General features: G+C 37.0%; 1 protein-coding gene across 1 annotated transcript in view; it reads right to left on the bottom strand.

Moving 5' to 3' along the window:
- The window catches only part of LOC107288151 (rootletin), a 96,955-nt gene that overhangs the window by 29,200 nt on the left and 40,816 nt on the right, over positions 1 to 26,939 (bottom strand). Inside the window, exons 17-23 of the mRNA XM_015816737.1 lie at positions 24,975 to 25,205; positions 24,121 to 24,314; positions 21,710 to 21,837; positions 19,637 to 19,806; positions 17,021 to 17,200; positions 15,294 to 15,428; positions 4,751 to 4,894 (exon numbers count right to left, since the gene is read on the bottom strand). Coding sequence (XP_015672223.1) covers positions 4,751 to 4,894; positions 15,294 to 15,428; positions 17,021 to 17,200; positions 19,637 to 19,806; positions 21,710 to 21,837; positions 24,121 to 24,314; positions 24,975 to 25,205 — 1,182 coding nt within the window. The remainder of the gene's footprint in view (positions 1 to 4,750; positions 4,895 to 15,293; positions 15,429 to 17,020; positions 17,201 to 19,636; positions 19,807 to 21,709; positions 21,838 to 24,120; positions 24,315 to 24,974; positions 25,206 to 26,939) is intronic.

Genomic DNA, 26,939 nt, shown 5'->3' with positions numbered 1-26,939 from the left:
GCGCAAAAGAATTGAGGCCTTTGAACTATGGTGCTGGAGAAGACTCCTGCGAGTCCCCTGGACTGCAAGGCGATCAAACCGGTCAGTCCTAGAGGAGATCAACCCTGACTGCTCTTTAGAAGGCCAGATCCTGAAGTTGAAACTCAAGTACTTTGGCCACCTAATGAGAAGGAAGGACTCACTGGAGAAGAGCCTAATGATGGGAAAGATTGAAGGCAATTGAAGAATGGGACAACAGAGAATGAGGTGTCTGAATGGAGTCACTGAAGCAGTAGGCGTGAGCTTAAATGGACTCCAGAAGATGGTAGAGGACAGGAAGGCCTGGAGGAATGTTGTCCATGGGGTCGCGATGGGTCGGACATGACTTTGCAACTAACAACAACAACAACAACGTTGTGTTATGGAAGCTGATTGTTAAAAGATGGTTTTCTGATACAAATTTCCTTCTAAACTGGCATACTTTCTTGTGCATCCCCCACATTAGCAGGGATAATATCAGTTAGAACAGCTCATGTAAAAAATGAATGAAGTTGGTTTTGGAAAACTAAAAATAAGAAAGGGAAGGAGAGAATGAGGCAAAATTCTGGTCTTGAAGAAGACCAATAACCATGATGAGTAAATTGGTTTAAGAAAGAGTGGCTAAAAGATAACAAGTAATCTTCCATGATTATGGACTAGAAACAGAATATTTCTCTTGTTCAAGTCCAACATTTTCACTGATACATTACATGACTCTCCACTGTTTTCAGCTTGGTGCTTCTTATAATGCTTAGATTTTGTATTTGTAAACAAAACCTAAACATTATAAAAATGCCAAAACTCTGCATCACTTCTTCCAAAGAGAAGGAAACCGAGTAGAAACTGCTACTCCTGTAACTTCTGAGTGCTTAGGGAAGACCAAGATATCCAAGAGCAGTCTTAAGCTAAGGCTGAGTAGACACTGACTTAGGTTGCCAAACATTAGGAAGGTGCCAACACCAGCCCTCCTTCTGAAATTAAAACTCTAAAATATTCAAAAACTGTAAACCTTCACTTTGGGAGATGGCACCAAGTCAGTGTGGATGGGGTGCAATATATGGTCAAACCAGCACTGAGAACACCAAATAATATATAAATTTTAGCTGACAAACTAAGATATAAGGTTTTTTAAATTCATATAACTCTTAGTTAATTGTAACCTTTTACTACTTTTAAATAAGGAATGTGTTCAAGAGTGAATGTGATGAAATCTATATTTAATCAGCTTGAACTTGTGTCTATGAGCAAAAATTGTAGCTTATGTATCTCCCAGTAAACAGCTATTAGTTATCAGGATAGTGTGATATATCGTTGAAGATGTCAGTACTGCATGCATGTAGATTTCAGTGTGAAAATGAGCAAGAATAAAGCGACTGCCTATCTGGAAGGAAGCAAATAAAGAATTAATTGGAAGAATTATGTTTCTGAAAACTGATTACAATAATAGCTTATGGCCTTCAGTGAACTTAAGGCTTTTCTTTTTCATATACTCTATACTGAGAAACCTTGTACACTGATTTTTTTAAAGTACAGTCAGTTTTTATTATTCATGATAATTATGTTCTATAAAGTTGCTGCATGCACTGAATTAGCGCATACCGAACCATTGCTCATAAGAGAAATACAGGACCCAGAAGGTAGAGCGTCACCTTGTTAAACTGTTCAACATTCAGTTGGAATGTGCATATTGAGTGACTCAATTATTTTGCCACTCTGCATATGTCTGTGAATGACCATGAAAATGCTCTGAGTATTGGTCTGGGGTTACAAATACATTTAAGCAAGTAAGTGAATTCGCAAATACGGAATCTGCAAATAATGAGGATTGACTGTATCTGTTCTATGGGAATTATATTGCAAAAATATAGCAATCTTTCTTAACTTGATGTGGTCTACAGATCTGTCCTCGAAACTTTCCTTCTCCCTGATTCCCCCCCCCACTCTTGAATGACATAAAAGATGACCAATTCCACCTTGTCTGTAGGAGAGGATGGGGTCTGCCAATAAAAGATTTGACAGCAATAGGTTGGGAAAAACAACAGCAGTAAAAATGGAGAATCAGTTTTGAAGTATCTGAATAATTGCAAATAATAACATAGATAAAATCCCTAGATTAAACCGGTAGCAGTGCACATGTACCATTTGAACTTCAGTTGGACAGCCACAGAAGCATATTAGCTTAAAAGCTTTCCCATGAACTGTGGTGTGAATTAAAATGGAGAAGAAAGAATGGTCTGGATTTTATTCAGCCTTCCTTGGAAAGCTGTGCTTGTTTGTGCAATGACCTGTGCCTGGTGTATTTTTGGGGAAGGGTAGGAGAATTGTATAAGAACCCCAATGTTCTATGTTTTTCTTTTCAGTTTTCTTTTTTCTTTTTCTTTTTAATTCTTTTTACTCTGAAAAGCTCTAACATTGTCCAGATCCTCCCTGTTGGCCTGGCTCATTCCAACCAGCTCTGTGTTATTGTTGTTCTGTTTTTGAGAAGGATTAGGGTGAGACCCTTTTTCTACCAGCCCCCACCCACATATGGGATCCACAAATGCACTCAGCATTTTTCTGCTGAGCTCAATAGAAATTCACAAAGAAAGGTCAGTGACCAAAGAGAAGGGCGATCCATCATAAAATAAACTGTTTTTATTCCCCAGGATAAGGAGAGGGGGTTTGCAGTGGATGGGACTGAAAAGAAAACACACAAAACTCCCCCATCCCAATACATTCACTCCTTCCTGGCTAATTCCCCTCTGTGTTTTCTCCTTCACAAGAACATTTCAGCTAAGCTCATAATGAAATTATTATAATTATATATTGACTAACATTTATAAACAGCATCTTTTGAAATCATGCCTGGGTTGTCAAGCCTCCAGCTGAAGCTTAGACACATGGAAGAAGGTATCCAGAGTGGGAGAAAAAGGCACGTGTTTGTGTGGTGGTAGGGGTGGTATGTGCGTGGGTAGGAGTCAGCATGCATTTAAGTGTGACTTAAGTATGATTTAAGATATGCAAGAGTCTGCAAATTCAAATAATTAAGTTCACATAATAAGAACAGATATGTACATGAGAATCTTGGACAACAAGAATATCTAGGTGAGCAATGGACAAATACATGCTACTGGCAACTTGCCAAAATAGACTGCCATGTTTAATTGTTGTTGTGTGGAGTGTACATGCACAGAAGTGTCCGCGTCAATGTTCTTGTACATATGGGACAGCAGCTCTGTTCAACTCAAGACTTCCTCAAGTTAAAAGGCTGTGAAAATGTTATGGTTCCCATGGTGATAAGTAGGCCAATGCTGGCGCCTGTGAGAATTTTGCTCTGTGTTTCTTTGCCCTCGGCTTGTTATATTAGTCCTTCAGCTTACTTCTCCCCCTCCCCTTTCCCTCTCCCTCTTTCTCTCGCGTTCTGTTGTCTCTGTTCCCATCCTGTGTTAGTCTTTCTCTGCCCCATCCTGCCTCCATCTCTGAAGATCTTCCTCACCCCCTTTGCCCCATCCCCATTCCTTCTGCCCTCCCTGCCCTCTGAAACAACCCTCTTCTCTTGCTTGTGTGGTCCCTCCTGGGGCTGGACTTTGAAATCTGTTGAAAGGAGGCCATTTTTTGCCAAAATAAACAGCCTGTCATGTTAAATTACTCTCTCTTCCTCTTTTATGTCCTTTAATTTTCTATTTCCCCCTCACCCCATCCCTTTCTTTCTCTTTCCTCCCTCAAGCTCGGGTCATTTTTGTTCTGCCTTTGCCGTTTATAAAGAATTAGAACCCTGGAAACATCTGGCAGTGGGTGAGGGTTACCATCTGGGGAAGTTTTTCAGAGTTGCAGATATTTGGAAGAATGTAAAAAACCACCCTCTAGAGTTGGATGTTAAAAAGAGGGGACATGACAGGGTGGACAGTGATTTCTGCTTCCAATTTAACCAATGACAAGCCGGTGTTGGAACTGGTGTAAAGGCATGACTAGCTGGATCAGTTCCAATTACTCTAGCCAATACCCATCTTGGGAGCACATTGGATATTCCACATGCTCCGCAGGAGGCCACATCCATCCAGAATACAGGCAGATGACAGCTTTTCAACAAGTTCAACGTGCTATGATAAAAGCCCCTGAGGTCTAAGCTCATCCAGGGAACAACACGGCACCATTTGTATAATCATTTCCATTCCCTAAACCCTCAAAACATTGTGAAACTGACCTATAATAATTTCAAGTTCTGCTGTCCTGGAAAACCAGAGAATATGCTAGAGAAAAAAGCTGGGCAAGAATTTCTACAAAAGGAGAAACAGACTGCTCAGCAGTTCTTCAGGAAAAGTTCCACCGCAGTTTCAAATACAGCACAGCAAATCTAGGAGTAGATTGATTCTGCTCTTGGACATAGCTGCTGTCCTTTTAGAGAGGGTTGTAGAGGTTTCAAAGCTTGCTACATTTGTTTGTCCAGAGGTGGCAGTGTTATGAATTTATATCGTATTAGAAACTCCTGCTTAATCATATTATTCTGACATTTGAAAAATGGTGCATCTCCAACATCGATTTCCTAAAATGTTTTGTCACGTGTTTTTCCTAACATTTAGCACTCTTAACTTCTATGGGAACAGAAGACTTTAGATTTCAAATCTATCTATGTTCCCAGCCTACCCTGATAGCCTTTGTTGACAAGTGGATATGCAATCCACTTTTTTGGATGAATATTCAACAAGGATAGAGAGGAAATGACCAGATGTAACAGCTAAAGAGGCATACATACCTCCCGCCCATTAAGTTCTTTCTCTCTTGCCAGCTCCTTTATATGTTCATTTAAGCGTTTGGCCTCTTTCTGGTGTGCAGCCATTGCATCCTCAAATTGAGCCTGGAAGGTCTGTAGTTCTTTGTTGATGCTGGTTATTGTGTTCTGTAATGAAGACAACATAGGGAAAAGTATGGCATGATCTAGCTTTGCTTTATACATATTTAAATAGAGTTACACTTTCCTTTACCAATTACTTGGATTGATCCGTATTACTATCTCCTAAAATCTTTAGCAGCACAGATTATAAGAACCTGCAAGAGGGGATACTCAAGTATCAGAGCAGGAAAATTGCATTACATAACTGAAATGTAAACTTTTCTTCCTTAGTGATTCACAAAATCTTCAGAATGGCCGGGAAAAAACTAATTTTACCCTCTGTTCCCCTGATGTTCACTTTCACTTGAGCACAGGCCATGATTTATATAGCCTTATCTCACTGTTTTCTATAACACAGAACTCCAGCCAATAGTAAAACACAAAGGAGAGCCAAAAGAGCTGAGACAATGCATCATTATGCCAGCAGCTTGTTCTATCACTATAGTATAGGCTGGGTTCCCTTTAAATGTATTAGTGAACAAAGATCCTACCCCATGCCTGTTTCAGTGACTTTGTGACCATTTTCTTAAGTGCTAAAATGTGCTTTGTGCATAGAAAGGGATATCTATCAATCACTGCAGCTGCCAAAAAGGCCAACACAGTGCTAGGCTGCATTAACAGAGGGATAGAATCAAGATCACGAGAAGTGTTAATACCACTTTACAATGCCTTGGTAAGGCCACACTTGGAATACTGCATCCAGTTTTGGTCACCGCGATGTAAAAAAGATGTTGAGACTTTGGAAAGAGTGCAGAGAAGAGCAACAAAGATGATTAGGGGACTGGAGGCTAAAGCATATAAGGAACGGCTGCTGGAATTGGGTATGTCTAGTTTAATGAAGAGAAGGATGAGGGGGGACATGATAGCAGTGTTCCAATATCTCAGGGGTTGCCATAAAGAAGAGGGAGTCAAGCTATTTTCCAAAGCGCCTGAAGGCAGGACAAGAGGCAACGGATGGAAACTAATCAAGGAGAGAAGCAATCTAGAACTAAGGAGAAACTTCCTGACAGTGAGAACAATTAACCAGTGGAACAACCTGCCTCCAGAAGCGGTGAATGCTCCAACACTGGAAGTTTTTAAGAAGACACTGGACAGCCATTTGTCCGAAATGGTATAGGGTTTCCTGCCTGAGCAGGGGGTTGGACTAGATGACCTTCAAGGTCCCTTCCAACTTTACTATTATTATTATTATATAATATTTGATATTTACATCCCTTAGAAATATAGGTCTTGCACTTAGACAAACTGTAACTGTAAACAAGAAATTGGAATGGTAAAATCTGGCTGTCCTATCCATATCATGAAAGAAGCCTTATGGTCATAGAATAAAACAGTATCTGGGTTGCTAATCTTTTTAATAAAGGATACTGCTCTCCATAAATACCATTACTAAATCAATTAATTTTATTTTCTTCAGTGACAGCTTCTTTCTCTTCTTGGAAAGTGAATTCCAACATTGGAGATTGAAATACTCAAGAGTGTTTCATTTGCATACTGGTGGAATATAAGAAAGAAGTCCAATATCAGGCAAACACCGTTTACCGAAGGGTGCCAATGCTTCGCAAGTCAATGTTTCATAAAATCTACTAATCATGTTATATAAAGATTGAATTTATAATCATTCTAAGTTAGTTATATAATCAAAGATTGGTTAAAGAAGCCTTAATGTTATGTTTGCATAACGTACCATTACTTTCAAATATCAATATCTCAATTATCCCAAACTGTGTTATGATATGAACCAACTAAAACAACCAAAATTATTCCTATTCTCTGAATGATATTTGCAACATCCTGAGTTGGGAGACACTTCTAGTTGGTCTGACTGTTTGCCTTAGGCAGGGTCTTAGACTGTCCCACTCCTTTTCTAAACAACCCACAAATCTCTATTGCAGATACCATTAAGCCCGCTCTTGATCCTGTAGGCTTCAATTTGGATATCCCCCACAAGTGTGGACTTTGTCCCAGAATTCTCAGCAATGGCCACACTGATTGGGGAATCGTAGGATTTGAAATCCACATCTCTGGAAAATTCCCAGGATCCAGAATGGGAAGGTTGCTCTAAACCTAAACATTTGCTAACAACTTTCACCAACAGAACTTTGTATGATACTAAAGTTGCCTTCCATAATTTTAAACGTATTTGAAAGATTTGTTTTGTTTTTGTTTTCTGATAGTTAATGATTGTATGAAATTGTATTTCATAGTCATCATATGCCAAAACTGAAAGTAAGTGATTAGATCATATATGTTTCCCTGGCTTAGCTCAGCAACACCCTGGTCAAAATATGGGCAATAGAAATCATTTGAATCTCAATAGAGTTATTGTATTATTTGAATATATTTTGATTTTAAATAAGCTCAGCAGGAACATAAAGATTGATGAGTTGGTCCTTTGCTGCTACTAAATAACCATAATCCTATACTCTACTTCTAAAATTACATTGTCCAAAAGTTTTGACAAACATTCAAAATATCAGTAGGCTGAATTAATGCCCCTTTCTGTGGGTCAGAAAAGGAGAAATAAAAATACCCATACATTTGCCTATTATAACTCATGGATTGCGTGTTCTTCCTCTTCTATGACATGGGATCATGTAGCAAAACTGAGACAAGCAACTTAGTCATCTAGTAAAAACTACTAATTGGAACATTTGTCTCTTTTATGGGAAATGAATCCCTTGGCAAAAGAGAAAAGGAAGATACTGGAAACTAAAGCCAAGATGCTGTATGGAAATTGGGAAGTGTAAGCAGCAATAGGCTGCTTACAGTCTTACTTCTGCTACATTTCTGTAAAATGATACAAACTTAACTTTAAGGTATAGAGTAAAGCAGCAACATGCAATTTATATTTCTTGAGTAACAAAACTAGGATTATAATCTAGAACAAGACCACGGCCAGGATAACCAAAGGAGCAGTATCCTATTAAAACTACATTTTATTTACATTATCATTAACTTAAAAGTAATGAATTCTAGGTTAATTTAATTAATATGATGTACTCCTCATATTTAATATCAATTACGTTTTTAAAAAAAATCAGTTTAACAACAAATTTTAGTGGACTGTGATCCAAAACTTAAGGTGGGAGTGCCATTTGACTTAGCAGTTGCAATGCTGGCATATAGCAGTTGCATCACTGGCATATAGCACAAATGGAGAACCAGATACCCTTTAGATCTGTTGAACAATTTTTGAGAAACCCCAGCCAGCACAACTAGCAATGAGGAATTTTGGGAGATACAGGTAGTTCTCGAGGTACAACAGTTCATTTAATGACCATTCAAAGTTACAACGGTACTGAAAAATGTGACTTATGATCGTTTTTCACAGTTACGACCTTTACAGCATCCCCATGATCACGTGATCAACTTTCAGATGCTTGGCAATTGAATCATGTTTATGACTGTTGTTGTGTCCCAGAGTCATGTCATCACCTTTTGCAACCTTCTGACAAGCAAAATCAATGGGGAAACCAGATTCACTTAACAATCAGGTTACTAATTTATCAGCTGCAGTGATTCACTTAACAACTGTAACAAGAAAGGTTGTAAAATGAGGCAAAACTCATTAACAAATGTCTCACTTAACAACAGAAATTTGGAGCTCAAGTGTGGTCGTAAATCGAGAATTACCTGTACAGTTGACTCTGTGAAAACTTTAGAGAAAACTTCTTACAGTAAGACAATTTTGACATTAGAACCAATTACTCATTGAAATATTGGACTTTTCACTGTATATCTGTTAAGAGATATTTTAATATGATTCCAGCATTTAGCTTAGGTTGAACTTTGTATCAAGTATGAAGTTCAACCCCCAGCTAAATGGCTCCTATGATTCTCCCTTTGGTAGTTCTACCTAGAAGAGAGGAACTGCAAAAAACTAATCATTGGTTGCTCTGAAAATGTACAGCAGTATAATACAATTCAACACACACTGTACATTATTGTAAAAAGTGTGTTGTAAAAAGTGAACTTCCTTCAAATTGAGTTCAACTCCTGGTGACAATCTGAACACATTCAGGCAACCGTATAGAAACTGTTTGTTATGCCCTCGTCCAGGATGCATTTACCTGCCCAATCTGGCCTATAGCCCAGGATTCCTTGGAACTCTCCTATCCAAGTTCCAACCAAAGGAATCGCCCTTAATTTCTGAGTCCAGTCAAAATTAGCTGGTGCTGCTACCTACAGTTTATCTATAAGATAAACAATAAAGATGACTAATATCGGATGTGTATAAGCAATTTATCCAATAAAAAAAAACAAAATTCAGGATTGCTCCTGCCAAACCTCTTAGAGCTCAGCAAAGGAAGTAGGGCAGCTGAGAGAACAGGTGAAGGCATTTTATTCCCCCCAGGCTCTACTCTTCGTGACTGCCTCATGGAAAGCAACTGCACTTCCCATTATCCTGGCAGAAGACTCTGCCCCACTGTGACTTGTATCATAGGCCAGATGGACTGGATTTCCATGGGGAGTTCTGTGTGTGCTTCTGTTGAACTTGAAGTGGCCAACCTATTTTCCTTTGAAGAGAAAGTGACATTAAACCCCTCCTTCTTTAATTCTACTTCCTCATGGAAGTAAATTGGTAGCCTGACAAAAGTAATAAAGGGGATTTTGATGGGAAGGATTGAAATTTATGTTGCTGGTTTTATTCTTGGTTTGTCAACCTGGATCTTATGCATGCAAAACATAGATTGAGGAGGCCAGAAATAGGCCAGAAATTGCAATTAGGGTTCTGGTGTCATAGCCATCCTGTGATTATTATATTTAAGGATGGCTTTATCCATTGGTGCTGCCATTAGAAACCAGTTGGCCAGCATGGTGGAAGGCAGTGGCCAGTATGAGGAGCAGTGGAAATAGAACGACTATTGCAAAAGTCACCGGCAGAAGACAAAAATGAAGGCATGTATAAAGAGTTGCAGTTGCATGAAGGATGAAGCAGGTTGAAACAGAGAGAGAAGACTAGCCAGAAATATGCAAACTTAACTAGACAAGGAAGAGGGCAAATGAGTCAACTGTTAGTGGACTGGTTTGTCCAAGGTTTAGTATACTGGATTATGGGAAAGTGGGATAGGACATGGAGGTGATTATTTTGTTCCTTGGACAGAGATAGGCAATAGTCATCTGGAGTGAAAAAAGAGGGAAGGTGACCATCTTGCTACAAAATGACTCAGGGATCTCATCTTTGGGCATATATTGGCATCTCCCTGGGATACTTCAATTTCTGGACTTTGGGTGGGGTTCAGGTGTAGTTCAGGATTCATAGCGACCATGACAGATCATTTCCATGGGTATGGAAAGAAAATCTTGTATGAAATGCTGAAGGAATAACAACTGGCTATGATGGAAAAGAAGTCTGTGTTAGGCACATAGAGGCTTTTGAAAAATCCTGATAAATCCAATAAACAATCCTAATAGCAAATCTGAAGACATGAGTTAAATTTTCCCAGATCTTTCTAAAGAACAGAAAAGGAAGATTGCGTATTTGTAGTGTAGTGTTGAATATATTTATATTGTCTTGTTAATTGATTTGCTTTTTTGATGAAGTGTCATAAATAGTAGTGCCTTTCTACATATTGACATTGCACAGAAAAGAGAGATGAAAGGGTTAAAAATCAAGCAGGTTGGTCCGAAGTCTGTGCATTGCTCTATGGCCAGCTCATATTAAACATTCATATTTTCCATATGTAAAAAAAATATTTTCAAAACTATTGTTCAAAATCCACAATAACTTACTTTCATTTAGAGTAATTAACTGTCTAGTGCTATCAAACTGGATAGTTTACTATATATTTTATATCTTCTTACTATTCAAATTTCCACAAAATTTTAACTATGTTTATATTACCTGTCTCCTCTACAGCTATCCATCTGAGCTAATACTTTTTTTTATAAAATATTATTCAGATCAGAGATTCCACTGTTTCAACCTGCAGATGAAATACTGATCAATTTAGGACAGTCAGTATATCTGTATTCTGATGAAATCTGGTCTGCCACCACTGTATATGCTTTACCTATGCTATCTAAGACTTAGATTCTGCTGCCATGGGCTTATATTTAACCCCCCCCCCAATTTTTTATCTTTATTCTTATAATAAAAGTCTCTTGCCTACATGGGGAATTGACTTGTGGATACTGAGTGCCACCTAGTGCTATCTAGGAAGCAGCAGTCTGAGACACTGGCCCAATCCTGATGATAGGATATAGTCTAGATAGGTGCATCATCCAAGATTCTTCAAGAACATCAATCTTTCCCAATCCTATACCTTCCAGATGTGTTGACAATTTATTATCTGTAGCTAATATAGTTAGTCATCCTGACTATAGCTGTTGGAAGGTGTAATCCAATACATCTGGAGGGCAAAACCATTTCCAGAGTTAACCGAGTGGCATGGGCTAAAATAGACTTTAGAATACATAATAATTCACTTAACAATTACATAATAATGAGTGTCAGAGGTATTGGCCCCAGGACATTATTGAACACATCTGGCTTCCTCAATCATCCCATTTATAATTAGAAACAACACCCACATCACAGGATTTCTTGGAGGAAACATCACTTATTCTGATCCTCTGATTTAGGATAGTCCAAACTTTTCAACCCTGTGACTTCCAGCTGTGTAGAGCTATAATTTCCAGAATTCCTGGGCTAAAGGAGAGCTGTGATCTCTTGAGAAACTTATTTCAGAGGTAGTTATGTTGCTTCAAGTAGCCTGATAATGTGATTAGAGAGCAGGGACATGCTAACTAGCTTTGCCTGCTGACTTTTATCCCAGTTTCTATGCTCATTACTCTCCTGTTGCAGAAATAATGTCTATAGATGGTTGCAGTGCTGGTACAGGAATGTTACATGTGAGGCAAGGTTAGCCAGCATATTCCTTGTCATCACCTCATTGCATACATTGCTTCAAATTTTAACCGGGTAAATCTTGAAGCACTTCAAGACAACTGCCAAACTTGTGATCTCTGGATGTGTTTGTAATGCAGCTGCCAGAACTCCTAGCCAGCATACTTATGCATGTTTCTGTGTTTTGTTACTCAGAATAAACAAGGGAAATGTGTTGTTGTTGTTGTATTAGTTGCATAGTCATTTCTATTCATCTAGCGAGTCTTTTCTACGGACTTAGGATGATGATGATTTTTATTATTATTAACAAAACAGCTGGATTCTCTTTGAATAAATCATATAGATCAGTCTTTTCAATGACAGGAAAGCAGTAGAAAAGGTAGAAGTAACATCACAGAATCCCTCCATCCCTCTGTGTGTAGGGGAGGGGGCAGGAAACCCCTGGCAGGCACTGCAGTTCCCAGAGTAGAGCAGGATGATTGTTGTGTTTGGGAAGCTGTGTTTTGCCATCTAGGCTGAAGGGAGCTCCTCTGGGGATTCAGAGAGGGGGAGCTCCAGGAAATGAGATGCTCTTGGGCAAGATCTTTTCTTCTGGAGCCAAGAACTTGCTCACTGCTTTGCAAGCCACTCATAAGCTTCTCCAAGAGGACGGAGTTTGGACCATGCATGGAACACAGCCATGCGGCTTCCAGCTATGAATTGCAACATCCTTGCCCTGGGGAGGAGCATCTGGCTTGCATTTGTTACCTCGCCCTTCTCTGTTCCAGCCTCTGTTCCTACTCTGTTTCTGCATGTAGTACCTTGCAGAATACAGCTCACTGAATCAGGTCCAATCTCTCTCTGTCTCAGAAGGATCACAGTCATCAGTGAGCGTAAAGTTGTTTCATAAATCAAGAAATTGAGGGACAGAAATAAGATTTCCAGAAAATCACAGCAACAGGGCCCATTTCTGTCATTCTGCGCTGCTCAAAGCAATTGGGGTGGAGTTACTGTTTACAGTCCTTCAGGGAATGTATTTGTTTTAAAGCTGGCTTTCTTCTGGTTCTCAGTCAATCTTTCCAGCTGAAATGCTTTTCAGATTTGTTCTGGTGGGGTTTCTCACCCTTGTTGTGCTGTTTGTTTGCTTTGTCTTAAGAGCCTGTGCTTCATAAGCTTGTGAATAGATTTCTCTGGAGATACAAGAGGGCTCTGGCTGATATTGCCAATGTGTTTTTATTTAAAAGCAAATCCCACAAAGGCTATTGAAAAAAGGAAAAATCCAGAGAGGCATTATGAGAAACAAAATGTGGAGCCTAATCAAAGAATGTCTGTGTCAGCATAGCATCCCTATGTTAGATGTCCTCATGACATCACCAGTATCTACTTATCTCTTTCCATGCTTCTCTATATGTTTACAAAAAAACAAGGTTTTTCTGCACTAGTTCTTTCCTTCTGAAAGCTTCCTATAACTGTTAGTATTTCATCCTTGGTGCTATGCCACATTAATTTCAAGTAATTAGAATTTCAATTAGTTACATTCCCATGCTTTCTAAGTATAGATTTGCTTTTAAAAAACAACCTTGAAGACATCAGAACCACAAAATCCACTGATCAATTTTCTTGCATTAAAAAAAGAAAACATTAAAAGCAACCATAAGAACTCTGATTCAAATTAAGGCTACAGCAGTTCAGGAAAGATGTTAAAAATGATTTGTCCATGCTGTTTAATTGCCATTGTACAGCTTGAGAATCCAGTCCCCTTTTATACTGCAACACTTTTTTTCTGTCATTTGCACACCTGGTTAGTTTTCCCTTGCACACTTCAGCCTTGTAACTAGAAGCCCTTTGGTTGCTTATGTACTGCCCCAAGAAACTGGTTCTCAGTATCAATCCCACATCTCTATACCTCATCTATGGAGCAAAAGTGGGTTGGTCTTTTCTCCACAGTAGCTGTTTTCTCTCAGAGAAGCTCTTGATACCTTATGATAATGGGAAGTGGGCAGAGCTATAGTTCTCCCACATTTTCTTTCTCCCAGGGAGTGGTGAGATGTTGCATTGGGATTAGGGAACTGACCTCCTTGACCATAGAGCTGTGGGCTAGTCACTCTTTCTCAACCCCATTACCATAAAGTATTGTTTTTGTGCAACTAAATTTCTCATGCTCACTGTTTTCATTTTCCAAAGAAAAGGGGGATGATAAATATAGAATACTAAAATGCACTTGAATATTTAATATTGTTAAAATATTTAATATATTTGTATAATACTAAATATATTCAATAGTTCTCATAGCTGCTGTGTATATACACAGATGGCTTACAAACATGTTTTCTTTTTGTTGTTACCCTCATTTATATCAAGGCCACGGGAAGGAGCTTTGAATAAGCTGCCATTTTCAGTCCATCTGGCTGGGCAGAAGGGGGGGGGGGGGAAAGAGCTGACTTTATTTTCTGCAAGAACACTGCCCCCTTATGGCATTATAGATTTCCTAGAAACTGTTGGGATATGAATGCTGGGAAACTTAATCTGTAGTCATTTTCTTAATCTCAGTTTGTATGTAGCTGGAAATAAACCTTTTATCACAGATGTCAACAAAGCAGAGCCCTAAATAAGTGCTGGCATCTGTACGATTTTCATGACTGAGAACTGGAGGCAGATCCAGGACAATATTAATCCGTACTTGAAATCTCCAGCCGATTTTCTCTCTCCACTGCTAATTTGTATTTTTATATTTTCTGTGTTTTAATTTTCTTTATACGCTTTATTTTTAATTGCATGAAATGTATGCTAATATCCTATACTGCCTAGGGATCCACTGCATGTCAATATTATAAGATGCTAAATAATTGTGGTTGAAAACAAAACTTTACAGTAATCTGTCTCAATTTAAACTTTACAGTAATCTGTCTCAATTTTCTGAAATTTACATTTTTCCACCAAAGCAAAAGAAAACAAAACTCTCAGATCCTGTCCTTTTATGTAGTTCTTGCTGAGCCGAATATACTGTACTGTTGTCCAATAATTTCACAAAATAGATTTCAAAACTTTAGGTTTTAAGCCTGTATTGTTTTGTTATTTCCATTAATCTTGTTACCTTTCAGTCCAATAACGATACTGAAAAATACTTAAGCTGCTCTACTTAGCTTTTTAAAAATGCTTAAGGAACCAACCATATTTTAAATGTACATTCTTTCTACTTATAAAAGAACTCAAGAAGCATTATCTTTAGAATTCTATGCAAAAGTAACAAAGTCATCAAGGTCAACAGAATAAGCCTAACAACACAGCAGTAAGAATAAAAATCCACTTCTTCCATATAGCTGGCAGAACAAAAACATTGTCATCTTTTTTCTGAATGTCCCTTAAGGACCAAAGCAGGCTGGCTTTATTGTGGGAGAGTTCCATAAAAGGTGACATAGATATGGAAAGCCACAAGCAAATCCTTCTACCCACTAGTCATGAAAGGATAAGAAGTTATCTTCTGATCTGTGTGGTCCTAGGTGTTCTTTGGGATGAAAGAGCTGCAAGGAATAAAATTCTGCCCTTATGTCACAAGAAAAGGTTCATACTCACCTTATCTTGCTCTTGTCGCTTCAGAGCATCAAGTTTCACCTGTTCAATCTCAGACCTGGCATATTTCAGCTCTCTTTGTAACTCACTGAGTTTTTCACCAAGGAGATTCTTTTCAACTTCTTTCTGAGAGACTGCCTAAAGATGATGAGAACAAACATCCTCATCACTTTATCAACCTTACACTGTCCTGAATATAGTTTATGACTTTTATTTATTAACAATATTGACATTATTAACATATTTAAAATAGTATTTGATCTCAGAAATCTAGCAAGATCTGACCAGTTTAGGATTTAGATGGAAAAGCATCAAGAAATATCAGAACTATGGGCTAGACTGGGGATAGTGTAAAACAGGGGTAGTCAACCTTGGCTCTTTTATGACTCGTGGACTTCAATTCCCAGAATTCCTGAGCCAGCTTCCTGGCTCAGGAATTCTGGGAGTTGAAGTCCACGAGTCATAAAAGAGCCAAGGTTGACTACCCCTGGTGTAAAACATCATAGAAAGTGGACATGGGAAACCCCTTTTGTGCTGTTGCCAAGAATGTTACAGGGATGTGTCCATGGATTTATCAGGACAGCACACTTTTTCAAAGTTACCCTAAAGCAAAATTCTCAGGGACGTTTGTCAGGAGAAACAAAATCGTATTTGATGGATGGGCAGGAAACATGACTATTTTGTTTACTTTTTCCTCTATAGAAGTCTATAGCCTGTCAGTCCTGCAATTCTTTTTGATATCTTTTTCTGTTTACCTCAATTGCCTTTCTCTGTTGCACCCAACAACGGCTGCTAGCAATTTTCAATTTACACTTAACTCAAGCCATTGCAATACGTATTTTATTTGGTTTGGGCTAAGATGTTACGGTGATTTGTAACTATGATTTATGGAGCAGCTCTTTATTTGTTCAACAAAGTGTAACTAAAATAAAGCACTAATTGGATTGTATTATGTGTCCGGTTACAGTACCAAACTGCAAGAGAGATCTGGCATGGAAGGTCAGCCAGCTGCAATAACTCTAGGGGTCAGGGGTAATTCCATGGAATGGCACTGGGACTGCCTGCTTTCCATTTTACATGAATGATACTGTCTAGTAAAATAAATAAATATTCTATTCCCATTAAAATAAGGTCTGTAGCGAATGATATCAAAATACCTCAGGGATACTGAAAACTATTAGATATTAAGAATGCCTGGATCAATCTCTTTCCAGTCTATTTCAGTTTCTTTTATGCTTACACATCAAAAAGTTCTAACTCTTCTATTTCAATCTGCATATTTTTTTAAAAAGTATGAAAATTAGCATTTTAACATACTTTCCCACAATATATGGATATTTATTATCTACTTAATGCTAAATTAAGAACGTTACTTCTTTTAAAAAAAATCTATGAAAAAGAAAGGATAAACATATCCCAATTTCCTTATTAATCCAGAAAAAGTGAATGAGGTTTGTTTCCTTAAAAATATGAACCTGAACAAATTCTCAAGTTTTCAATTTCAGATAATAGAACCAGATGCAACTCTACTACTTCCAAAAAATATTTTGGTGAAAATACCCTTCTTTTCCCTTCTGAATATTACCCAGTATGGAGAATATTGACAGTCTGTGTTCATTGAGCTCTGAGTAAATCCCTGTATGTAATGTCCTCAATAGATAATATCACGGGAGAGATGGGGAACAAAGTTTCCTTCTGTCTTGTATAACCTTTCAACTATTTCCTCTCACCTTTTGTTTTTCATTTTCTAGCATAAGGAGGCTTTCATCTCTGCGCTGCTGCAAAGTGAAGATTTCCTCCATGAGCTCCCTTTTCTCAGCTTCATACTTAGACACCAGTTCTTCCTTCTCTTGCTGAAGACAGCTCACACTTTCATCTTTTTCCTCCATCAGGACCAGACGTAGGATCTCCTGGTATCAGCAGTGTATTGTACAGTATTTATCAACTAAAATATTACTGAATATGAGCTCAATATGATTAAAAGCCTGTCTCCTGGGACTTTTTGGAAATTTTGATCTCAGAGATTCTCAGTCATCCAGAATCTTCATAGACATTTAACTATGCACTTTGGGTTGATCTCAGAGAGTTTCAGAGTACACAGAAAATAAACTTTTAATAAAGGCACCCCAAAGAAGTTTTTTCAAAAGGCAACTGAAGACATTTTGCTTCTCATCCAAGAACTTCAGCCAGAACTTTTACTGAATTCATCCTCCTGATCTGCTGTTTAGTTCTATGGGCAACGTTACTCAAATGGGTTGAGCTGAAAATTGGTGGCTTAATTCTTAATCAGTTTTGAGATGAGGAGGCATAAAGCTAGGTATGGAAGCAGTTTACTTCCAAAAAGCCTCCTAGTCTTATTAGCAGTCTTATATTTGCATTTTTACTTGAACATTGTGCAGCTGGATTTTGCATATATTAGTCCATTTCACAAGATATCAAGGATGGGAATTAAAGACTTCCTTAATGTCTTCTACTTCCACACCAGTCATATTTTTGAAATTAAAGCACAAATATTTGCATTGATGAAATTTGTTATTTTGCAATCTCATGGTATTTGCAAATGGAGTACTGGGCGATGGACTATCATCCATGCATGATATGCTTGGAAATGATTTTGAATTGTGGATGATGATATTATTGGTGAAGTTACTTAGTTGGATAATGAAATGTCTACAAGCAAACAACCAAATTCAGAGAACACCAAGACTTCACAGTTTAACCGTGAGCTACATATATTCACTTCTATTCAAATTCTGAATTATAATATGCAATTTATAAAGAATTATTGTTCATGGATGTATTAATATAGGTTTCTATTACACTTTTCTTTCCATGGATCGTCTATGTGGGTCCTTGTATTTTATCATCTTAATAACTTTATAGTATAGGTTAAAATAAGTTGACTTACAGCTAATAACCTGAACTCAGTCACTGAACTTCATAGCTAGAGAGAAAAGATACCTATTTTAAGACCAAACTTTTGCATAATACATTCTATTCTAGTTCTGTATTTTTAGTAAGATACAGTTATTTCCTCAATTTATTAAAAAAAATAAAGAATCTTGAGTGTGCCAAGGCATCTAGTGTATCTTCTGGTTGCTGGGGTACTGGCAACAATATGTTCGCTTGCAAGATAATCTCTAGATTGGAGACCCTAGTTTGCATAGAATAGCAGAAGCACACCTTGTATAAAACTGGGCTTTAGTTGCACCTGTGGCATAATGGCCAAAATGTTCCCAAACTGGCATTGTATCCTTACCATAATTGGGAATGCTGCATGCTGTATAGGAGAACTAAATTGGTAACCTAGTCTACTCTTTTTAAAAATATTATTAAAAAGCATTACATTAAAAGGCTTGAGCATAAGAGAATATATATTGAATATTTCATGCTGGTCTATGTTTAGCTGCAACAATCTTATGGTTTATTAAGCAAATTTATATGTTCTTCAATCTGTCATTCCAAAAACCAGGAACTGAAGATCTATAATCTAATATTCATAAGAAAAATGAATCTGCCAGTCAAACTTGTTAATTATGGTATTTCTTTACTATCCTTAATTTCTTACAAATCTTGACCCTTTTATGTATAGAATTATAAGGCTGGGGGGAGGGGAGGTCAACTTGAAATGTATCCCATCTCACAATCATCCTTCTCAAAGACACATGACTGATATAACTAGGTTGAAGCTGTAATTCTTCACAGCAGACAGAGGAAAATGCAGTTATATACTTTTCTCCAAGTTACTTAAGAGAAATATATTAGGAACTATTAAATAATGACAGTAGAATAGACAAAGAGAATTTATCATATTTGCATCAAAGCTCTTTGATTCTATTTTGTCCATTTAATGGCAATCTTAAGTTGTTTATGTTAACTCTATGGCAAAGTATTACAGTAGATACTACTCTCTCTCAGAAAGTTTGAGATGATCCGTATCCTCATAATGAATATCTATCAACCCTAGCAAGGAGAATGATCTCATAGCGGATATACATGTAAACAGCTGAAAAAAAAATCAAAATTCTTTTATTATTTAAATTATAGCAATGAGGCAAATGTATTCTTATAAATCCAACAATTGTTCTTGTAGTGCCTTAAACAATATTTTAATGGATTCTGATGAAATAAAGTGTGGTTGATTAAAGTTCCTGTAATTATAAATCTGTTAATTTTTGCCACGTGTTGGTTTGTTGCTTTTACCCCCCAAACAAACATAGCTACCAACTATGGAGCCTGATATGATGTATTAGAATTGATTTTAGTTTGGGGAGGCAAGGGCTATTTGATACCAACCACTATAAATTGCTCTAGGACTGTTGATTTCTTGAACCTGCATAACTGACCTTCTCTTTTCTAAGAGTCCCAAGGTCCTCTTCAAAAGCTTGCTTTTGATGTTTCATAGACAACTGACACTCTTCTTCTGTTTGAGTTAACTGGTGCTTCAACATCTCTCTCTCTTTTCTCAGGGTACTCTCCTGAAGCTCAAGTTCTTGCCGAACCTTTCCTAATTCCACTGTGAAAGAAAACAAACTCTACTTAGAAGACATTCTTAGATATTCTCCAATACACACAATGTTGAAAAAGATTTCAATCATACCAGGCTTCACCATTGTCTTTTAGTTCACTGATACTATTCCTCCAAAAGATAATAATCCCATCCTCTAATTATTCTTTATTCATAGTATTTTTAAACATTGTTTGCTCTGATATGTTTTGTGGTATCTGCTTTTGAATTTGGTTGTAGCCACTGCTAACCACCTTGCTAAAACTGCCAGAAAGTCAGAATAAAATAGAGAAAACTACAAATAAGGTCAGTTTTTCTAGATCAGGCCAATGGTCCATTCAATTCAGCATTATGTGTCATAGAGTGGACTATCAAATGCATTCAAGAGCCTCAGAAACGTGCATATAAGGCTCATAGCCATTTTTTGCTTCCCAGAAAGTGATATTTCAAAATTACTGTTTCAGAAGTCAGCATAGAGCTCTCTATGGGATTAAGACTATATCCCATCAATTTTTTAAAAATTATAATGTTAATTTCAATAAACTTTGAAAAGTAAAACCAATCAAAGAACAGGAGTAACAGATACAAAGCACAAAAGAAACAAAGACCATCTACTTCCCCATTTTTTAAAAAAATATATAAGTACATTTATAATCTTAAACAAATATACAAGATTGTAACATATGCAAGCTGATATGCAACACTGTTGTCCAAAAAGTAATTTGTTGACAGGTGCAATCTGGAGATCAGATGTGATTAGAACAATCTTTCATTAAAAATGCTTCATTTCTTAAAGACACAGAGTTGCTGTGTTTTATCATCTCACAAATGAAGATGATCCAAAAGAAAGATGTACTTTAGTTTTTTAATATCCTGTTACAGCAAAATTGATTTTCTAATGTTGTAGAATCTGATGTCCTGAGAAAAATGAACCATAAAACTAATATTAATTATTGAAGACTGTTAAGTATTTTTCCTGCTTCTTGGAACATTTTCTTTGCTTTTGATGAAAATGAATGATGAAATGGGCACTGCACCCAGAAAAAGTAGTAAATACGAGTTTTGATTGTAGATCTTCCAAAACCATTTAGAAAAAAAGTTGCAGCTACTTTATGAAATTGAGTCAGTATCTTTTCTGTTCAAATAATATGACTGTTAATTGAAAAGCACCAGAACAATTAAACTGAATATGAATTAGCAGTGTGATATGGTAGCAGGAGAACTTATTTATTGGAAGCTAGACACTTGGCTTGGTAATAATACCTGTAAAAAAATTACCAATTGAAAATGAGTCTGCAGTGTGACGCGGCTGCAACATTTTGATACATCATCTCATAGCTCATCTAACTGTTCATGCCTAAATCCAACTGATAAACAGGTAAAAGCTTTGGTATCAAAACAGCTTCTTGAAGGCTTCACTTTGCATATGGTTCTAGCGTGAAAATGTTTATTTACTGCTGTTCTCTATTTTCTGTGTTTTCATTAATTATTATGAGAATGCTAACAACCAAGCTGTGTTGGGCATTGTCTTAGCACAAAAGTTTTTTTAAAAAATTGCCTTGCATAAAGTGGTTTTAAAATATCCAGCTAAATTCCCAGAATTGGATAAAAGATTTCCGTCTTATGAAATATTGTCACTCAGTAAAAAAATGGGTGCAATGCAGACATGCTTCCTCGTGGTGCACCCTGGGCAACGTGACTTTGTTGTGGCTAATAGTCAACACATTCTGGCTGCTGGACCTCACAAGGATCTCTCAGGAAGAAGCAGCAGCATGAGTACCGAAAATAAAAACAACAGTTAATGCTGTATTCTGTTAGGCCATATAAAATAAATAAACTCAGTGGAAAAACTCAAGACTTCCTGAATTTTTGAATCCAAATGTATTGTTGAATCAGATTATGCCTACTGTACCTTGGAGTGCCTTCCTGGAAAGATCAATGCCTTGATTTTCTCCTTCTAATTGTTCCTTGCGGGCCTCAAGTTGAGCTGCCAGCTCTTGTGCCTCAAAAAGGCTGGTTTCCAGGGATTCCTTCTCTGTTCTAAAAGCACATTAGGATATAATCAGTGCCAATCAATTAGACTATCTTCACCTTGGATCTGCAGACATCCACAAAGCAATATTTTTAAAAAGAGGCTGTTGTTCAGCTAGTATTTACCGGTAGTCCTCAACTTACAACAATCCATTTAGCAACTATTTGAAGTTACAACAACACAGAAAAAAAAGACTTATGACCATTTTTTTTACACTTATGACTGCTGCAGCATCCCCATGGTTATGTGATAAAAAATTGTGTGCTTAGCAACTGGCATATATTTATGACCGATGCATTGTCCCGGAACCATGCTTGTAACCTTCCCAGCCAGCTTTGGGTCATAAGTCAAGGGCTATCTGTAATATACATGTTTGTTGGCATTGGTAATACAACCCACCACAGGATCTGATACCACTCACTCATGTGAAATCCAGAAGGCAAGATTTCTGCATTGTATTTGTGGGGAAAGATACTCTGAGAACCATAAACATTAGTTTTAATTATAAGAGTGCATCCTGCAGTTTTCTTAGCAGTAGTACCAATGTAATTTGGCATTGCTTTCTTTCAAGATTTTTTTTCTTACTTCTCAGTTTAGCCTATATCCTGGGCTTCTCTGATGTTCTCTCATCTAAATATTAACCTGGCCTGACCTTGCTTAGCATTTAAACCCATACTTGACAATGTTGGCTAGATACCACTGCTAAAACAATTGTAAAATAAAACATAAGCCTTGGTAATGAGGAAAAAGTTGAAAATCACCATATTTATTCAGATTTCCTTTAGTTTTTCAATCACTACAGACATATTAATCAATACAGAACTAAACATTATTTCATTGAGATTTTAAAAATGGATTTGCAGGAGCTATATGATAACAGTGACAGACAAGAAATTAACCAAGATGAGAAAATAGCAAGCACAGTTTTATAATCATTTATAAATATCTGACGTGGGACACCAATAGTTTAGAGAGCATTGAGCATTGAGAAATCCAGCTTTGCAACAGTAGGAGCTGGAGTAATCAATCTGAAAGCAAAGTCTGTTCAGGAACTAATAATTCTCTTCAAGTAGGTCTTCATCACTGCTACATTTGTGTATAGATCTTACTTTGAACTACAGTTCTCCTATTCTCCTCCATAATTGACTTTTTTGCCCCAACTGACCCATTCAACACACTGGGGTGGCTAAAGCAAGGAAAACTAGAGGCATTATTATAATTATTAATATACAAACAAGCATGCTTCTGTGGAATGTGGAGAATCAGTAGCAGCAAGGCAGAGCAAAAAAAAAAAAAAGATAGAAACAGCAAATCGGACAATTGGAAATATAAGCCATAGAGAAGTACCTCGTTAATAGAATAACAGAATAATAAAATAACAGAGTTGGAAGTGACCTTGGAGATCTTCTAGTCCAACCCCCTGCTCAAGCAGGAAACCCTATACCATTTCAGATCAATTTCTTCTTCTGTTGGTCAAGTAAGAACCAAAACACCCACCACCACCCAAGTTTGAGTTAGTTAAAGCCAACAATTAGTAAATAATTCATTTGCCAGAACAACAGTGTCCTTTAAAGGTTTGGATGATCTTGGGAGACAAGCAGCCTACTCCAAATTGAAAGAGAATGCAACAAAACTAAAGCTATCCAATTTAGACCAGGAAAAAAACCCTGTAAGTATTAATTTTCTGTGTGATGGTGAAACCATGAAACTTTATTTTAATTGGCTCCTCAGGTAGTTGGTAAAATAATGAATAAATATGATTCAGGGATGGGTTAAATATAAACTTACTGTAGTTATGACAGAATACATTTACAAGAAACTGGAAAAAATCTTCAGCTTTCCTGTCTCATTTAATATATTATGAGGTACTTCTCTATTCATGTGAACATTTGATCTCTGTTTTAAGTGTGGAACTCATGTGTTTAAGCAAGAATAGAGCAAATCTTACCTGATAAAAGTAACATAATCTCATGTGAGGCCAGTCATAACTGAATCATTAAGTTAACTTAAGCTTTAAGTTAATCCACAAAGTTACTGTTAGGGAATCATCAAATCATAGAATTGAAAGGAGTGATTTAGATCCAAATTAAAGTATTCCTGATAAATGGCTGCTCTGCTTGAATATATTCATTAAAAGGGAGACTTCCACTTCCCTTGGTAATTGATTTCAATAGATAACTGTTTTTACTGTTAAGAAATTTTTCCTGATGTTCATTCATAATTTGCATGCATTTAACTCCAGGTCACTGTTCTGTTTCATGTCCCATTGTTTCATCAGAGATAATCATTACCTGAGAGTGTCTGTCTCCTCTGTTAACAACTTCTTCTGTCTCTGCATTGCAGTGAGCTCCACAGCCAGCTGTGCCTTTTCCTTAGCTATGTCTTCCTTCTCTTGTAGCACACGGATGAGTGAATCCGTCTGCATTTCAATCTCTCTGTGGCTCTGGGCCAGTTGCTCACCTAGAGTTTGTTTCTGGCTATTCAGCTGGTAGAATATGGATAAAAACATACATCAGAGACACAGATACTAGTAGCAAGGGGCTGAAGAATGTATAAAAAAGGCAAAAGTTCTAAAGAAAAAAAGATATAAATGTAATTAATAAAATGATCCATTAATTTTTTTCTAAAAAGAATCTTCTTTCACCCCTGTGTTCATTGTGTTACAACTTTGAGTGGAAGTCTTCTATGAAAACTTCTGGATTCCTTCACAGAAACTATTATTAAAACGAATCCTTTATATCTTAACATTTACAGCCTTTAGAGGTTTTACAGATCTATTTATATCCTTGTCACATAGCAATCCTTGGATCCTAATACTATTCCATATACCTAACATGCCAGAATATAAAGACAGGGGGAAAAAGGTGTCCTTGGTGGTAGGGATGCAAAGTTATAGATTAATGTACTCTCTCCATAATGTTAGCAATCAAGAAATACAATAAGTTTGGGTGATTTGCATAAATTCATTTTCTTTTGGCTATAGAATGTAAGTTTGTCTAGTTGTTTACCAAGCTTTGCTTGTCATCTTTCCAGAGTTATCCAGCTAAATGCAAAAGTCTGAATCAGAACAACCAAGTTGATCCAAGCTGATTCTGATGTACATACTTACTTTGCTGTGATAAAAAGCCTCCTCATCTTTTCATACCTGCATCATTTGGTCCTGTAGCTGGACTCTTTCCCTTCTCAGCAAGGCTATTTCTCCTTCCAGCATTTCCCCTTTCTCTTCGAAGGCTTGGCAACTCTGCTCCAACTCTTGTTTCTCTGCCCTCATGTGCATCTGCTCCTTTTCAAAGAGTGCAAGTTGTTCTCGCCAAACCACTTGCTCTTGATCCAGCTCCTGCTTCCTCCCTACCAGCTTGCTCTTCTCATCTTCAAGCTACATAGTAAAAGGGAACACAGGGATGTACAAGTTCTAGAAGTGGGAGGACAGAAGGTGGACAGGAACATAAATGGCAGGCTTAACTTGAAGTCATGCCAGCAAAGGGAATGATGCAGAAATATTGCAATCTTGCAGTAACTTTATTTGTAAGTTCCAAACTGCCTTTGAGAATAAATTAGCAACTTTATAAACACAGACCGCTGGATCAGGAATCAAAAATCTTACACAGATATGCATCTATGTAGATATATACTGGTGTACACACACACACACACACAGAGAGAGAGAGAGAGAGAGAGACAGACAGACAGACAGACAGACACCCACAAACACACTTTTCTCCCTTGCCCTTTCTTCCAAGTCAGGTTGTTTGTCTGCTTACCTAGTTCTGTGTTTTTATATTGACAAATTTCTACCAAATGCGCAACTGTCAAATGGAAAATAACAACAGGACAGAAATATTGATAGTTTGATTGTGGATCCTAGTCAATATAGATTTGGCATTTGTGCTGAAAAACATTTTAGGCAAAATTTGATTTAAATTTTACACACAGACTTGCACATTTCCAGCCATCTGCAATTCTCCAGCCTGCAATCTTAAGAGCCAATTGAGATGTATGTAATTAATATCCACATTATTACTATTACTACTACTACTACTACTACTACTACTATTATTATTATCATCATCATCATCATCATCATCATCATCGTCATCATCATCATCATTGTAAGGGCAGATACAACAGTGGGATCACTACACAGGGTTTTAAACTATTCCCATTTGTCATTGCCTTAATGAAGTTACTTCAATGGATATAGTGTAGGCAGGTGCGCTATATCGATTATAGGGATATATGGATATAGGTGCGCTATATCCATATATCCCTACCTCTCTCTCACCTAGGAATTATATAAATTTTATTTATTTGTCAAATTTATATAGCTGCCTATCTCACAAAACAAGTGACTATATGTAGAGGCCCAAGACAAAATGAATGTAGGAGAACAATTCAAAACATTGTTATATAGCAACGTCAAACAGCAACTATCACAAATGGCTCATTCTCTGCAAGCTTTTGCAGCAGTTCAAATTTCAGATAAAATTTTGTAGGAATGAAAACGAATAATTAACAGATTCAATATGGAATGGAGAATAAACAAGAGTAAGATTCAAAATCTTACAAGATTGAAAATATAGTAGTAGACTTGTTTTTTGATATATGATACAGAGATAGAATAAATTATAAACAGCATAGTAAAATGGAATGTGAAATATCAAAGACATAATTACATTGTAACAATGGGAAGAACTATAGAAAAATCAATAAAATTGACTCCAAGTTACAATTTTAGAAACAATTGTTACAAAATGTTTTATAGATAATTTAAATCCCTGTCAATGATTCCCAAAATGGGCAAATCTAACCAGTGGTGGGATTCAAATATGTGAATAACCGGTACTCTGTGTGGATGCTGCTTCCAGAAGTCCATTCTGGGCCTGGCCAACAAAAAATTAGCTACCGGTTCTGCTGAACTGGTGCGAACTGGCTGAATCCCACCACTGAATCTAACTATAATCAATGTGGGAAATACAATAATATATATATAACACATTCTACCATATGCACTGGTTTTATGTTTGTGTGTTTGTGTTGTATGTGTGTCCAAAATACTGGAAGGAAATAACACTAAAACTTTATGGTTTGTTTTTTTTAAAAAAAGAATTTT

This window comes from Protobothrops mucrosquamatus, unplaced genomic scaffold (assembly GCF_001527695.2).
Source record: "Protobothrops mucrosquamatus isolate PMUCROS unplaced genomic scaffold, P.Mucros_1.0 scaffold488, whole genome shotgun sequence".
NCBI classification, from domain to species: domain Eukaryota; kingdom Metazoa; phylum Chordata; class Lepidosauria; order Squamata; family Viperidae; genus Protobothrops; species Protobothrops mucrosquamatus.
This window is presented reverse-complemented; position numbering and strand designations above follow the sequence as displayed.